General features: G+C 44.9%; 1 protein-coding gene across 1 annotated transcript in view; it reads left to right on the forward strand.

Moving 5' to 3' along the window:
• Nucleotides 1–15965, forward strand: part of PTH1R (parathyroid hormone 1 receptor) — a 126940-nt gene that overhangs the window by 65855 nt on the left and 45120 nt on the right. The window contains exon 5 of the mRNA XM_085302796.1: nt 1418–1523. Coding sequence (XP_085158922.1) covers nt 1418–1523 — 106 coding nt within the window. The remainder of the gene's footprint in view (nt 1–1417; nt 1524–15965) is intronic.

The following is a 15965-nucleotide window of genomic DNA, read 5'->3' on the forward strand; positions in this document are numbered from 1 at the left end:
AGAAAATGAAATGTACAGGCTATAGGAAAAGGCTCAATATAATATACGTTTAGAAAAAAAAACACATGAGAGGACAAAGGCAGTGTGATTCCAGTGTAGCTGGGATAGGCATGGTGAACTCTCTACTCATTCCTGCCACACTGACCTGGAGGAAAGTTCCTCCTAATTTCCAGCCTTATCTGGCAAGTGGGACTGGTCCTGAATATCTGAGCAGTATGCRCAAGCTAAGTACCCAAGAGGAACATCAAAAAGTATTAATGGCTATACGGCTCAAGACCAAGGGTCGGTCCAGTATAASAACCAAAGCATTTATAGAACAAGCCTTCCTCCCTGTTTTACCCCCAGCTTCCCAAGGCCAGCAATGCTAATACGAATGTGCTGGCTTTGTGAAGAAAAATGTTCTTTTAAGACCAGCAAGTGTCTTATGTATCAGCAAGCTGCAAATGGAAGAGGCTAAAGCAGGTTCTGGGGACTGCAGTGTCCTGGTGGGACATTGTGACACAGGAGTCCGGCTAAACAGCAARCGATTTTTGCTTTTTCTCATCTCAYATTTGCACTGTTATCTGTGTGCGCAGAGGAAGGCAAACTCAAACCTAGGAGTATGGAAAATATCCTATGCTCCTTCCACCCCAAGACTGCTCCCCTGCATAACCATATTCTCCTTCTTGTCTCTACTCCTCTTTTACCTTGTCCTCTGGAGATGTTATGCCTAGTGCACATGGGAGAAGGAACCTAATCTTCCTGGTTTGATGTTTGCAGCCTTCTTTTCCTGAGTCCTCATACTCTGGGGGGCAGATGCAGTCAGGTCACAGCCCTGCCTCAGGCAGCCCTGTCTATGTTTTTGGATGTAGATGAGATGCTGATAGAGTTTGATGCCGTGTGACYGAGGGCCTGCATGAGGAACTGGAAATAGCACTGCATTAATGATGGCAGGTTAAGATTATTAAAGGAAGAGGAGGTCTTGGTACTTCTAACYCCTGTTAGTATTTTCAAAGAGAACAAGATGGATGTCAGGAGACACAGCATTGCTCTGCCATTCCCTGAGTGTTATGTTTATCAATGTTCCTATATCCCAATGGGACCATTTTTTAGACTGTATCAATATTTTTTCCCTCCATTGGATAATAGCCAAGCTGCAATCTTGCAATACTGCTCTAGATCTCTCTCCCTTCCTGTGTGCACACGTGAATTTGTGATGTGGACAATTGCATTGTGCCCTTCCTCTGTCATGTACACAGATGTTTCCATGTGACGTCTTGGAAGGGGTACTGCTTGGCACACTAATTGCTTAGCAAACTGAGATACCTGGAGCAAGGCTGATAGATAAAACTGCTGATAGGAAATATTATCTAAGACATCAGTGTCCTGCTACTCTTCTCACACTGAGGTTTAATGTCATTTCTCCTCATCACTACAGGTGGATGCTGATGATGTCATCACCAAAGARGAGCAGATCTTCCTACTGCTAAAAGCCAAGGCCAAGTGTGAACGACATCTGAAAGCCAAGGTGCCCAAGGTGCATGGTGAGTGCTCCTGCAGCAAACTAGATTGCATGGCTGRGAAGGCAATACTGGGCTCCCTTCTGCTAGACCCCAGTCCTTCCACTTAGTCCAGTRTGCAGAGCATGTGAAGGGCCAAAAAACTGGTGTTTCAGGTTAGGCTATTAATAAGACCTTACAGCTCAAAGTGCTAAAAAGCAACATTGTCACAGCCTGTTTTTGCTGCTCCAAAACTTCAGATACCATATTCAAGGAGTCAAGAGGATGCAACAACTATGATCGTGAGCTTACAGCCCTATACCCAATATCCAGGCAATGCATGGGAGATACAATCAATCATCTGTTCTCATCAAGATCCTTTTCAGTAAGACACTGGTAGTATGGGAGACAAAGCAACCCTCCAACACCCCTTCCCCCGTTTCTCTCTAAAATACTCTATATGTATTCTCGTTAAATGAGTCAGAGCTTGGTTTAGTTCCTCTCTTCCACTTCCTTTCTATTTCAAGCTGCTAAATCGTTACCAGATGCGAGAGTGGGGGAGAAGGGGAGAAAGTTCTCTTATGTGGGGAGCAAAGTGATCATGTCCCCTCAGTTTCTTTCATCCTTTTCACAGCTGTTAATTATTGGGACTGAGGCTGTAAGCTCAGTCATCCTGCACCAATAGGAAGTCCTGACTGAGAGAGTCCTGCACTCTCTTCCTCTTTTGACTGAGAGGAGGGAACAATCCAGGCTGTCTCCCATCTTCACCCTTACATCTCACTTGATCCCCCTTCCCACAGCTATCACTGTCTAGAGTGCCTGGAGACTGCATCACCACCCAAGAGAAAGCTCCCCAAAGCCAGCTGTGATTTTGGAGCAGAGGTGCCTGCCCACTTGGCATCTCTCTGCTCTTGGAAATCACAGCAAGGGACCATAAAAGCCCAGCTTTCATTTTCTTCCAGGTCTCCAGCTTTATATTATCCAAAACCTCAAGCCATATCCGCTGTGCTTCTTTATCTTCTTCACACAGTGCTCAGCTAATGCCTCATTAAAAAACACATGTGCATGTCCTTCCGTTGTGCTTTAGACCACCTGTCTACCTTGGGATTTGGTGATATCAACCAGCTGGTCTTGCTCTCATACCCTATTTTCTAGGCCTTTTCTATGAGACCATGAGCATTTAGTATTGATCTGTCTCTTTGATTATCAACAGTGGTGTTGATAGGGCTGGGGAAACAGTGACTCCATAGGAACAAGTGAGCAGATGCTGGACTCTTCACCACAGTCAATTTAGCAGAGCAAAGGAACCAAACCACAAGGCTTTGCAAACATCCCCTTGGTCCAGTTTTGAGGCCTGATTCAGCAACTACAAGGCTCTTCCACTGACTGCACAAAAAGGAATCTAAATTCATTATCACTTAGATATCTCAGGAATCCATGCTAACTCCTGGCTCTGGAAAACACTATTCAGAGCTGCTTGGGCAATAAAATTCGGATTGCCTGCTCCATCCCCTATAGAAAATATCTGTTYAAGTGCAGATAGTGCAGCCGAAAGGGGGAATCATTATTATTGTGATGTTGGTACCCATGGCAGTATATTCAAGGCTTTAAAGAATCAGTAGAATCATTAGCAATAGGTAGTTCGCTCAAATTAGTCAGCAAGAGATCCTGTAATCTAAAGGCAGAATAGATCCTAACCAAATGTTCTCCAAGAAAAATACTACAAACAAGGCAGTAAGTTGTCAGAGTATCTCTGATTTGCGGAAGAGTTGATACTTGCAGACTCTGCAGTCTAGAAAAGATTTTCTGACCTTGCAAAAGAGCCTCCATTCAGAGATTTTAGGCTACAGRTGCACCCTCGGGCACAAGACATGACAAAGCCAAGGGCTGGTTTGTGGACAGGCTAACTGAATCTCCATTTTGTGGTATGCCCATTCCTCCTGCTCTAAGATCCTGAGAAGATGGATGATTTTAGATGCTCTTGCGAGGTGAGGGGTGACAGAACAAAAGGTCGCAATCTCCACTGTGTTAACTTTACTGCAATTAGTTGCTTAGCTAAGGCTTATAAGCTTAGCCTCTGTGCACAGGCTTCAGAACTCAGGGTTAAAAAGTGTTTAAACCTGTTCCTCTTTTGATGATACGGRAACTAATCACCCGAGGACACCTCAGGCTGTGCCCTTCTCCGCCTGGTGGAGGACCTAACTCCATTGCCTGTTCCCTCACTGAAGTACCAGAGGGAAAGGCCTGGGAAAGGCAACACATTTTTCTATTCATAAGAAGCACCAGCCCCCACTTGCAGACAGAATGTATGGGAGCACAGTGACCCTGATTTGGGCGACATGAATCCTGAGTGGCCACGCTACACCTTCAGGCAGTCTCCTGTGATACTATGTGGAGCATTTCTGAAGAGCACTCGTGGGTGGCAGGAGAGCTGTCTCTTCTAACTACCTGGGAGGATTTAGGTTGCATTATCGTGCCTCCAGGTCTCCTCTCTGCCCTATTTTTGGATTTTCAGCAGTGTGGGGCAGAGTTTGTCTCTCACCATGTGTTTGCATTCTGGCTCCTCAAATCCAAGAGTGATGCTGTAGGCAGGCTGGACCCATGCCCATCTGACCCTCTATTTGAGGATAATGACAGCCCGTGGCAGCTACGAGGCACTATTTCCACACCAGGGATAATCCAGACTCTACCTACCAGCAACACAAATGGTCCCCACTTCAGACATACAAAGTGCTTTATTCCCTTGCAAGATCTCCCGCAGGAGAGCCAGCCACACTCCTTTCCTGCCCTCACAGCTCCCAGCACCTTCTGAAGGCCAGGACGGAGGCTGGGTCTATGCCTCTGGTTTCTATTTCTCTTCATCAGTGTGATGAATGGGCCCCRCTCCCAAGGCTGCTTCTGATGGAGCAGCCAAGGACTCACTTTTATCTTTGATTTGGGGCAAGCCTAGCTGAGAGGCATGTTTTCAGATTGCGGGGAGCAAGGCACTCCTTGGCCTGGAATGATTTATTGATCCATTTGGTATTCAAAGGACTGCAGAGAACAGGTACAGTCTAACCTAAAAAAAAAACCACAAGTGACCACAAAAAGAAACAAATCTATCCAGGCTCAACGTGTGCAATACAGGAGGCAGCATACAGTCCTGGTTCATTCTACCYGTGTTACATTTAGTTTCTGGAAGTCTTGTAAATGGGAGAAGCTATACCACATAGTCAGTAGATGGACATGAGATTCATATATGAAACCGTGGAAAGCTTGCGCAATCTGCCATGTGGTGCGTGGTAAAGCAGCAGCCCTCCTTGGCATCCCAGAGGACTGTGAGGCCATATGATCTGTCTTGCAAATGATTTGGAGGGTTGGGGGTACAGTTTCAGCTGATGTAACTGAGAGCGGCCCAGTGAGCTTCAGCTAAAGAACTGACCGATAAAGTAAAAGTTGAGGCTGTCTGGGGCCATTACAAATTTGAGTTGAGGAAGTCATGGCATTGRTGATGAGATGGATTACTGATGAGTTGACTAGGTTTCAGCTAGAATGATTGCATCTGGCTTCTGCAAATTTTGTGCTTTTGAGTACATGCAGTTAGTGCCTTTTTTTGCTGTTATTTATACCAGTGGATGGTGTTGCTGTGTATGGTTACACAACTCCTTTACTACACCCCAGAAGTGGCTGCACTTCTATGGCAAAAGCAGTAGTTCCTATATAGAATCAGATCCCATATGCAATGTTTATTCATCCTGTATCATTTGAGATGCTCCTTAAGACCCAAATGGCATTTTTGAAACACTTATGGGTAGGAGTCTTTTCACTCACACTTAGTCATCCGAAATTTAGAGTTCAAACATCTGAACTTCTTCTAGATTCAGTGGACAGAGGACACCTTCTGGGGTAACATCTGCCTTCCAGGTGTCTCCAGCCRTTGATCACAGATTGAGTCTAGGATTGCTGTTTAGATGAATCACTTACCACTTAGGCAGTAGTATGACTTCATTATTGTTCACTAGGGCGGCAGTGCAGCACTGCTACAGGTTACCTGGACAGGTGGTGGGATTTCCATCTGTAGAGGTTCTCAAGACTTATCTAGATAAAGCTGTGACTGACCCGATGTGGTGCTAGCTTTGAGTGGAAGTCTTTACAAGAGATGTCCAGAGATCCCTGCCAGCCAGAATCTCTATGATTCTACCATTAGCCTTGAAAGAGGAGATTGAAATCTCTTCCATTAGTTCAGCTTCATTTGTCTGAAAGCATCAAGCAAAGGCACTGGAGCAAGAACTGGATCTCAACAGCTCAACTTATGACCTGCTTGTAGGGCCAGTATCACTCCAYGACCACTGTAGAAGGCCTTTCAGCAGACAGCAGCTCTAACTGCAGGGACATCCCAGCAGCAAATTCTGGGTAGCCCAGTGGTTATAGGAGGCTTGAGAGAGGAGAGCCATCCTGCTTAAAATCTCTGCCTGAATCAACAGTGACTGGTTCTGAACTTGAGACTCCCGTATCTCCAGGGAAATTCTTAACATTAGAAGTTGCAGGAAAGGCAACCTCATGGCTGTCATAAATCTGCTTTGCACTGGACACTTATGAAATCTCTGTGACAAGCAAAGGATGCTTWGCAGCCTGATGGCTGGCTTACACGTGTCTGCTGTGGGGTTTAGTCCTGTAGCTCTGAGTATTCAATGTTAAAATCTGTGGAATGGACCCAGAAGAGCACTTCAAGAGATGCACCCATTGCCCTGGGCATACATGGACACTTCCCTGTTGGGGTTCCCTAAGCTGTGGGGAAGAGCAGCGTGCATCTCTGCAGACAGGCTCTGCTTCTCCAAGGAACTTTCCCAGTATCTCTTSCTGCAAACCTGCCCTCCTCAACACCTTGACTTCATACCCACATTTGAACCAGACTAGATGAAGCACTGCTATTTGCTGCCAGCTCATAGGCAGCCAAGTGGCCTGTAGTTAGAAGGTATGAGGGGGCAGCAGTAAGATCTCATCTCTTAGACAAGGAAAAGARGGAGTCCCATAAGCTACTACCTGCATATCCTGTCTGGATCTGGTCCTCTCTACAGCAGACAGTGGAACTAGACATCTCTACAGCAAGGAGAACAGGTGATTTCAGTACACATATATGTCCTTGATGAGACAACTTGGCTAGCAAGGAATGAGCAGATTTGGATCATGCACAGAGATGCTGTGTGCATGCAGGGAGAGCACCACTTCATTTACTATTGCAGAATCCCCTTTGCATGCAAGTATGGACAGGGCCAAATGGCAAACCAGATGGCAGATCTGATCCACCTGATAGTCTTTCCAGAGAAGGTTTGGTTTTCAGCACTGTCTGCTCCCTGATGTCTAGCCACATGCATGATCTGCATTCATCATGCAGCCACACAAACACCAGGGACATCAGAGGGAAAGGAGCAGTACTAGGAAGGAAAGGTGTTGATGTAAGCAGTACTGCATTTAACATAAACTGCTGATGGAAACCCTGGATGACCTCTCCCCCGTTGCTTTATCTGCTTACTCTCATTCAGCTCCTCATCAAGGGAAATATGCACCCATTCAGTGCTGACAGGCCCGTCCTGTGATCATTCTTGATGCCTTCCTATGTCCCTTCAACAGAAGTTGCCAATACCACCTGGCAGAGGGCTGTTTGGATCCTGCCTCTGTCTGGGCATGATTGCAGCATAGTGTTGTGATTTACTCCACKCTGTAATAGTCAATGATCTGTGTTTTCAGAAGCAGTGAGGGAATTTGGGACACCTCAATTTTCCTGACTTTTTTTTTAGATAGAAAGAAATATCACGTAACCTGGCATGAAGGTTTGGTAGGGCTCATTCTTGAGAGCTGACGCACAGGGATATTCAACGCCTCACCTCCGATCTCAAAGGAGAGTCTGTGGCAGAGCCAAGATTTGGATTCTCATCTCCTTACTCTTCAGCCAGGGCACCGACCACAAACCACATTTCCTTTTGTCCTGGAATTCAAGGTGAGACTGCACAGATTTGAGTCCAGGTGGACAGAAATTGATGAAAATGTTTGGACAAACCCCAGTTGACTGAAACCCAAAACTTTCATCATCACAGCTTTAAAGCCTCCAGTTTTGTTTTGAAATGAGGAAAAGACATTTGAAATTTCTTGCAGTGCAATGGATTCTTCCTCTTTTTTCCTCATTTCATCCTTGAGTGCACCTCATGGACCAGCTCTTTGCCTGGTACAAACTGGCAGAATCCCCATTCAGTTTAGTGAGAACATTGATTTATCTTAGATTTATTGATCTCTCCTCTAGTTCAGCACGTTGACTTACTTTTTTCCAGTCTGATATTCATTTAGATGAATGTTTATCAGCAGGCACCGAGGAAAATCAGAATTTCAGAGAAATGAGGCGAGAGGTAGCCTGGATCAGTGAAGAGCCTTCATTTCGGGCTGGTCTCTGCTGTTCCTTCTCTCACCTTGCAGCTACCCACTCCTAATGAGTTTGCCTGCTAATCACAGATTTGAAATGGCAACCTGAAAAAACAGTAGCAAAGAAAATGTGCTATGGAGAGATCTGTGAGTCAAGCACCGCTGTTGCCCCTGAGAAACCTGAACAAGAAAGAGYTTTCCAGGAGCAGGTTTTTGTGCATCACTGTTCCAGCATAGGCTTGGATTCGGCACGGAGACTCAAACAAACAGCAGCGCTGGCTCTTTGACTGGAAAATGTGATCCTGCCTATGCATGGACTTCTTTAGCTCTTCCCTAAGAAGCAGCCAGCCCGGTAGAGATAAGTATCTTGAATCAAGCTCTGCCATCCTCTTGAAGCAGGCACTGGTCTGTTCCTTTTAGCATTAACCTTTTCCCTTTGCTAGTTTTACTGGTTCCGTGTTATTAAAGCCACTGATTTCTTCAGTCTGCATGATTAGGCATTATTTGCAAGTGTCATGTGCCTCTTGGCGCAGTGCCAAATGGCAATAGGCTCCAGGGCTGCTGAAATACTTCTCCTGATCCCACATCCATGAAATAAAAAGTCCATACRAGGAGCAAGAACATGACCAGTGAGTGGTTACATAGTTCTCCCGATCAACCTGTATCCTCATAGGCCTGACCAACACCAGTTTCATCTTTATGCCAGGACTAATTTTAGTGTAGTAGCAGCTGCTAAAAATGGCCTTTAAAATTGGCTACTAGGCCTAGAACTTGATGTTGTGAAAAAAAGGAAAAGTGGATGGGAGCATGAAGAATACCGGTATCCATCCTTCCTATAGAGGGTGGAAGGGCTGTTCGTTGTCTTTCTTGGGTTTAACTTTCCTTTTATCCCTGACCTAGCCTCTAAGAGACCAGACAAACAGCTGTAAACTGGAGGATTCAAACATATTATCTTCTAACCTCTGCTACCATGGCTTAGTAAAATCTTGTTCGGTTGGAGTATACTAGATTAAATTTATCTATAGATTATAATCTATATATAGATTAAATTTATCTATAGCCATACCTAAGTTCTGTTCTGAGAAAAGTCTTAGGGACTGAGCAGCGTCAGTTCCTCTGACTCTTACCAGGACAGAGGCATAGACTCACTCATTTCTGGAGTGTGGGGAACATATGGCTTCTAGATGTGTGATTGCTACCACATAGATAGCCCAAAGGAAAATCATAACTAAAATGGTAAAAAAAWTGATATAAATTTAAGATTCCCTCAGAAGTAATGAGCCTCTATTTATGAGTAAAAATTTCAAATCTGCCTCCTTTTTTTTCCTTAAGAACATTATCTTTTGCTAGTTATTATATGGTACCTAATACAGGATGAGAGCCTTGTGGTCCTCCTAGGTTAGACTGTGCAGACAATGTCATCTACGCCTAGATACCTCCCAGTGTATTTCTGAGCCTGAGGAGCTGCCATGGGATTTAATCCAAACTGAACTGGGGGTGACAAGGACGCAGCTACATGTGGACCTGTCCATGAGGATGCTGGGTGAAGCACAACCGTACACCAGTCCAGCATACTTCCACGCAGCCCTGCTTCAAAATATGTTCTTCATTTGTAATTTTTGGCTAAAGTGCTGGGGGAGGGAGACCCCCACAAAAAAAGGAAAAAAAAAACTCACACATACAACTGTCACCGCAAGCACTTGGCTTCCTTTCTTCTTTTCTCTTTTTTTTTCCTTTTTTTTTAATTTTAGTCTCCAGATGAAAGCCTTTCAGAAAGAACAGGAAACCCTAAAATTTCTCTTCTACGTACATAAATATTACATTTCAGCCATGGTGGGCAGGCTGATGCCACCCCAAAGTTAAACCTGGAAAAGGATAAAGTGAAATTCCCAGCCATAAGCCATCAGACCTGATTTTTTTTTCATCCATGAATTAAAAGCCTGTCTTACCCTGGTTTGGAAAAGGAGATGGGACATTTTGTGGGGGAAGAGAGATTTTTACACAAACCTGTTATTAGCGAAGGCCATCGGCAGTCCTTTCTTAGAGTCCTAGGTATTGCAACTTGCTTTAAAATGGCTTGTTTTTTTAATAAATAAACCTCTTATTTGCTAGGGAAAGGRGTTATTTTTAGTTAAGAAGCTGTGCATATTTATCCAAGGTATGTGAGTTGCTCTCCTAAGTTTATGGCTCCATTGTCCCTAAAGAACCCATCCGCAAGCCTACGCTCTCTTTGGGCTTGCAGAAGTTCAGAGTCTGCTCCAGATTTTCTCTCTGGACGCTCAAGCACCATCCCCTGACCATCCAGCCTGCAAGGGTCTCCTCAGAGGATGTGAGTAGCCTCAGGTGCCTTGGAAGTCAAGACGAATCAAAGGCATCCAGGGCCCTCGGGATTTGCCCTACAGACCCCAGACCTGTAAATATCTCGTATGTCCTTCCTCTCTCTCTAGCTTCTCCCTGTTTTTACTTTCAGTTCAAGTGTCTCAGTGAGGCAGGGCCAGGACACGGGCTCAAATATTGTCCTGTAGTTTACTGAACTGCCTCTTGTTAGCATGCTCCTGGAACGATTTTGGCTTGGGAGAGCTGTCACTGCCCCAGTGGACACTGCTTGSGGGCCAGCACAGACCAGAAGTCATTTTCAGCTGGCAGCACAGACAAGACCTTCCTGCCAGCTTGGACATGTGGATGTGAGCCATGCTGTGCCTCTCAGCCTGCAGGGCCTGAGAACAGGCTATGGCCTATTTTGTTAACTACTAATGATGTAATCAGTGAGTCTTACTCAGGTCTTTTTTTCTGTTACACTTGTGGCTCTGGGATGGGTCAAAAGTGAGATGAAGTCCTACGGAGAGGTGCCTTCTCACACCACACCCATCTGCTACAGTTAGTATTCAGGTCAACAGGCCTTCATGACTTGCAACCACTTATAACTCTTCACATTTGGCTACTTGCCATCCTGTGCCTGAATTAGAGCTAGCAAGAGACAAGAAATATCAACAGTTGGCCACTTCCTGSAAAAAATTTATGGGCCAAGGCCTTCCCATCCCATTGAAGAATGTCTGCCAAGCAAGTATACAAGTCTTGCAATGCACAAGAGGAACAGTTGTAAATATATATATATTTACTTATAGCAGTTGTAAATGCACCATTTGAGAGATATGTGTAGTAATGCAGAGAAAGAGTGAATGAATAGTATGCAGGAGCAGCGAATTTGCAATCCTAATTATCATGCTTATTTCCATGCTTACTTTTATAGGTCAATATGACCAGCATTATCACCTCTAAAAGGGAGCTCTAGAGGGTTTTAGAAGAATTGGGCACACTGGAATGAGAAAAGGGAGGTGCCTGAGCTGAGCCAGACTAGTATTGGCATGTCAGGTGTCATCAGCAGAGATGTTAAGATGATGTTTCATCTTTGGGTTGCAAGGACAGAGAAGGGACAAGCTGCATGTGGAATGAGCCAGTGATGGTTGAGTGGCTGCGTCATGTTGGCAATTGGCCGGTACCACTCATAATCTTGTGGCTTTCCCATTCTGCCTCGGGACAATGTATGACTTGGAACAGCCCCTGCTGCCATATGCACCTTTCCTCTTTGAGGACCAGTTCCTTCAGGGCTGAATATGCAGGGGACATATTTTGCATTAAGCCATGGTGTGTAGACCAGCAAAGGACTCTGAGTAATAACAGGTAGGACTTACATACATCCCTCCCCTCTCCTTGCCCTCYCCTCATGCTGGCCAGCACAGAGTACCCGTACACACATAGGTGTTCACAGATGCATGCCCTGACACAGGGGGCACCAYGCACACACAAGTCCACCAAAAGGGGCTGCAGCACTATGTCCTCAGCTCTCCATCCAGACACCCTGGAACCCACGTAGAACATCTTTCCCAGAACAGGCATGCACTCCACCTGCATTGCACAATGCAGGGCAACAAACATTAGTCTYCTTCCTACATATACTCCCACCTACAGATCTATACATATATACATGCAGATATGCACACAAGCTCTGACAGTCAGACTTGAAATACATCTGCTGTGCCAGAAAAACACCCCCATATAGAGGCACAGTCTGTCCAGCCCTCCCTTCCTTCCCTCCTCCCCACTTCTGCCCCAAAATGCTAGGTCATTTTTTTGGTTGCTCCTCCCTGCCTGTTTCCAATCCACCAAATGTCCTTCCCGTAATAGAGTGACCACAATTGCACACCGTATTCCAAATGTGGTCTCCCTGGTGCCTCACATGGTGCCAGAATAAGTTGGGCTGATTTATATTCCATACCCCTAGATAAACACCTCGAGACCATGTTCACATTTACTCAGCTGCCAAGCAGCCTCACAGATGGTTTTAATGTGTTCTCCACATGCATGCACTGCTTGCATAGAAATTGGAATTGAGACTCAGGGGAAGGAAAGGAGGAAGGAGGCATGGGAAACATAGCAGGCAGAAGAGAATAGCCCTCATTGCACCCTGGCGATGCAGACTGAGCAATGATCAGGCATAGCCCAAAAAGGCCTCCCTCTCCTCAACTGGAGCAACCTGCATCATGCTGAGTTTTTTGACTAGGCACAGGTGGGCAAGCAGATATGAAGAAAGGGGCTGTGTAGTGCAAAATGTGATATGTATGTGATGCAGCCCTTTCACAAAGCACTCTGTGGCTGGCCTTTCTGCTTCTAGAAGACAAGTCCCATGGAAGTGACATCAAACAGAGTGTTTGCTTACTCCCTCCTGAATACCATATTAGCTTGTAATAATGGCTATAATTTCCATGCCCTGATATTTCAACCTTCAAGGAGTTAGAAGAGCTGCTAGGTACATCTGTTCTAAAACTACGGTAATCTGTACTTCTCTAAGTACTCTGTAGGACTGTACTACTGTAAGAAGGTATTCGTGGCAGCCCAGGCAACTGTAAGATGAATGGATACACTATAATAGTAACCTTCATAYGCCTCAGGTACTGAGGCTCACGGAAGAGTTTACAGTCTAGCCAGGGAAAATGGGCAAAGATTGACTGTAATAAAATGGCATGTAGAAGCAGTAAAATAAACCAAATTTTTGACTTAAAGCATTATCCCTGCCCAGTGCATTGCATTTGGAAGTGGARAACCATGTTATTCCGTGCATTTCACTGAGATGCTGGTAACTTCTAGTTAGACAGCAAACTGAGAAATCTCCAAATGCCTCTTCTTCTCAAAGTGCTTATTTAGTGGTGGTTGTATCTCCTCTGCAGAGCTGGATGAGGAGGAGCTGTCTGCTGGAGRCCTGATTTCTAGTCTCTGCTCCACCCCAACAAGACAGCGAATGAAAGTATCATTTAGCACCATATCTCCAAGCATACGTACCTTAGACTGAAGCTGGTGTGAGGACCTTGTTCCCTGAATCCTTATGATTGACATCAGCTGAAGTTTTGGTTGAAGTTTYTATRTATGTATTTATATAAGGTATAAGAAATAYATAGTATTAACTTTGCTATCCAGAAAACAGCCTTCCATGAACATGAAGACCAAGAAGTGATGGGGAACCCAAGGATGTTGTTTGATACAGGGGTCAGGTTATCCAGGAAGAACCTGGGTGAAATAGGTTTGCAAGTCTGAGGCCTTGTGCAAGCTGGGAAGACAGGCTGAGAAGGGAAAACAAGAAATAGCCTTATAGGAAATACATCAAGAAACTAGAGGAGGTGATCCTTTTGTGGTGCAGGGATGCCATGGCAGAAAYAGAAGCTGAGCTCTACTGTCACTCAGCTTATCTTGTGGAAGTAGTGAGTTGAGTGTCTTAAGAGCAAGAGAGGAGAGGATTGCAAGTGCATACAGGAGCTACGTCAGCATTTTGTACCTAGGAACAGAAGGAAGGAGTAATTTGGACTGTTTGGTAGTAAACCCTGRTAAGACAAGTAAGTAAGACAATTTCTGAGATCTGGAGGACAGGCATACAGTCACCTGATGTGTCTTTGGCAAATGCGAGTGACTGCTAATGGGACTCACATTGGAATATTTATTTTTATATTACTGTTATGCAAATGTTTGAGACAGCAACACACAGGATATTGCAAGGTAAGATCAAGATACACCGTCCTGTYCAGGATGGCAATAGAGCTCAAAGAGTTAAACTAGAAGAAGAATTTGTGTCTGATACAGTGCTCTCCTCCTAGYCCCTCTAATGGCATAGCCTTGTTTTCCTCTAACAAGATGCCATCTTAAAATCACTTAGGCACATGAATGCTGTTCTCTTCTTAGGGGTCTCATCCCAAACATGACCCACCTGAAGCACAGAAAATTTCTCCAAATTTCTGACATAAGCTTTGATCSCTGACAGTTTACATCAGTTTATTTTTGCATCATCCTACACTTTTGTAGCTCATTTCCATGCATAAGGTTTACCAATAGGATGAAAAAAACCTTTCTCATTCTTTCATGCCAGAAAGTAAACCAAGCTCCTTAGTGTCCTCCAGGGCCACCAGAGAAATCTTCCAACACTGTTAGTCCTTCACTACTGCTGGAGGATTTTTTTTTCTTTCTGTTCCTCTTCTACAAAGGAATGCATGAACCTTGTCACAGAGAGGTGATTTTCTCTCACCAGTAACAAGGAGGTCTCAGGACTTATGACACCTCTTCTACCAAAATATGAGGGGGTGAGGAAGCAGAATAAATTTTAGCAGACACAGGTTCAATTCTTGCCTCTGTAGCTGACTTCTACCAATCTCATTTCCCTCCTATAGTGTTTTTGATTACTGTGTAGTCTGGAAGTGTTGGCAAAGCACRTAGTTTAGGACTTGTATAGATTAGTGATTGAAACCTAGTGAGAGAAACATCATTCTCTCCCCATCCCCTGCAGGGTTTTGGGGACTGGCAGCAGTAGGGACCACAGGACTGCAAAGCCCCCATGAACCTGTCTTCCCTTTGAGATAGCCACATAGAACATCTTCTGGTTGRACTCAGTAAGCTCCTTAGCCAGATGGGATTGCTGAGCCCTTTTAGAAAAGCTTAAGCTTCTTGTCTAATAGGGAGCCTAGAATTTCTCTYGAGGCATGGGTCCCAGCCCCTGGCTGCTTTGGTAACAGAGTTTGAACTCAAGCAGGGCAAGGAACAGTCAACACATGGTGTCTGCATGCCAGYGCAGTCTCCAGGGCAGATCACCAGTCCTCACTTTCTTCACGAGTACAATCACTATGTCTCCCTGAACTTGTATCAGACTAATAAAACACAAAAGGAGGTGCAAGGCACTTACAGAGCCTCCAGAGAAGAAAAGGGGTATCATCAGTATAGGCAAAACCAACACAAATGTGGCTCATCCCCTCCTCAGGCTGGGGTGCAGACTGGGCTGCCTCTGGAGATCTGTCAGGATTGCCCTGGGAAGTAGTACAGGGCTCTGCGATGACTGCAGCCGCTTGTCACTTGATTTAATAACGTTGGAGCAGCATACTGCCCATGATGCCCCCAGTACGGTTGTGCCCTGTCTCACTTCCAGGCCCTGAGATATCCTTCACAACTTCTTTCTTCYGCACTGAGATGGTCAGAGATGTCCTCTAAACATGAAGAAGCTCCAGTGCAATTCCCACCCTCCCTGTCATCAACCTGGTCACCCATGCATGTTCGCAGCTACTGCTCTGAACTCCGAGGAGCTACTCCGACACACATGCAGCTACCCGGAGACACAGATTATATCCATGTCCTCAGCTCAGTGTTGCCTAAAAGACTACTGATACCTGCTGGGCACATCCAAGATACACTTAGGATGTGGGATATGTATGAGATTTACTGGTTTTCTTAAAGTTTATGCATTCCTTTTGACTTACATCTTCAGTGACTTCTACTATTTCTTCCAAAGAAAGAAGTTTTTAGCATTTCCAGCTCTCTTGGAACATGCAGCCTTGCATCCCAAACCTGCCCACCTGCATCAATCCAAACAGTATATTTGAACCCTCAAACTAATTTTTATTAAAAATGTCTTAAAGAACTTTTCAGTCCACATTTACGATAAAATGGACCCCTTCTGGTTATCCATGCTTACTTAATATCATTAACAGTGTCCCAGGAGAGACTTGTTTATTTTTAGTATGCCAAAAACACACTGCTTGCAGGTGGTGGATTTATTTTTATTGT

The sequence above is a fragment of the Rhea americana genome, unplaced genomic scaffold (assembly GCF_003343005.1).
Source record: "Rhea americana isolate MKP2758 unplaced genomic scaffold, rheAme1 scaffold_192, whole genome shotgun sequence".
NCBI lineage: Eukaryota > Metazoa > Chordata > Aves > Rheiformes > Rheidae > Rhea > Rhea americana.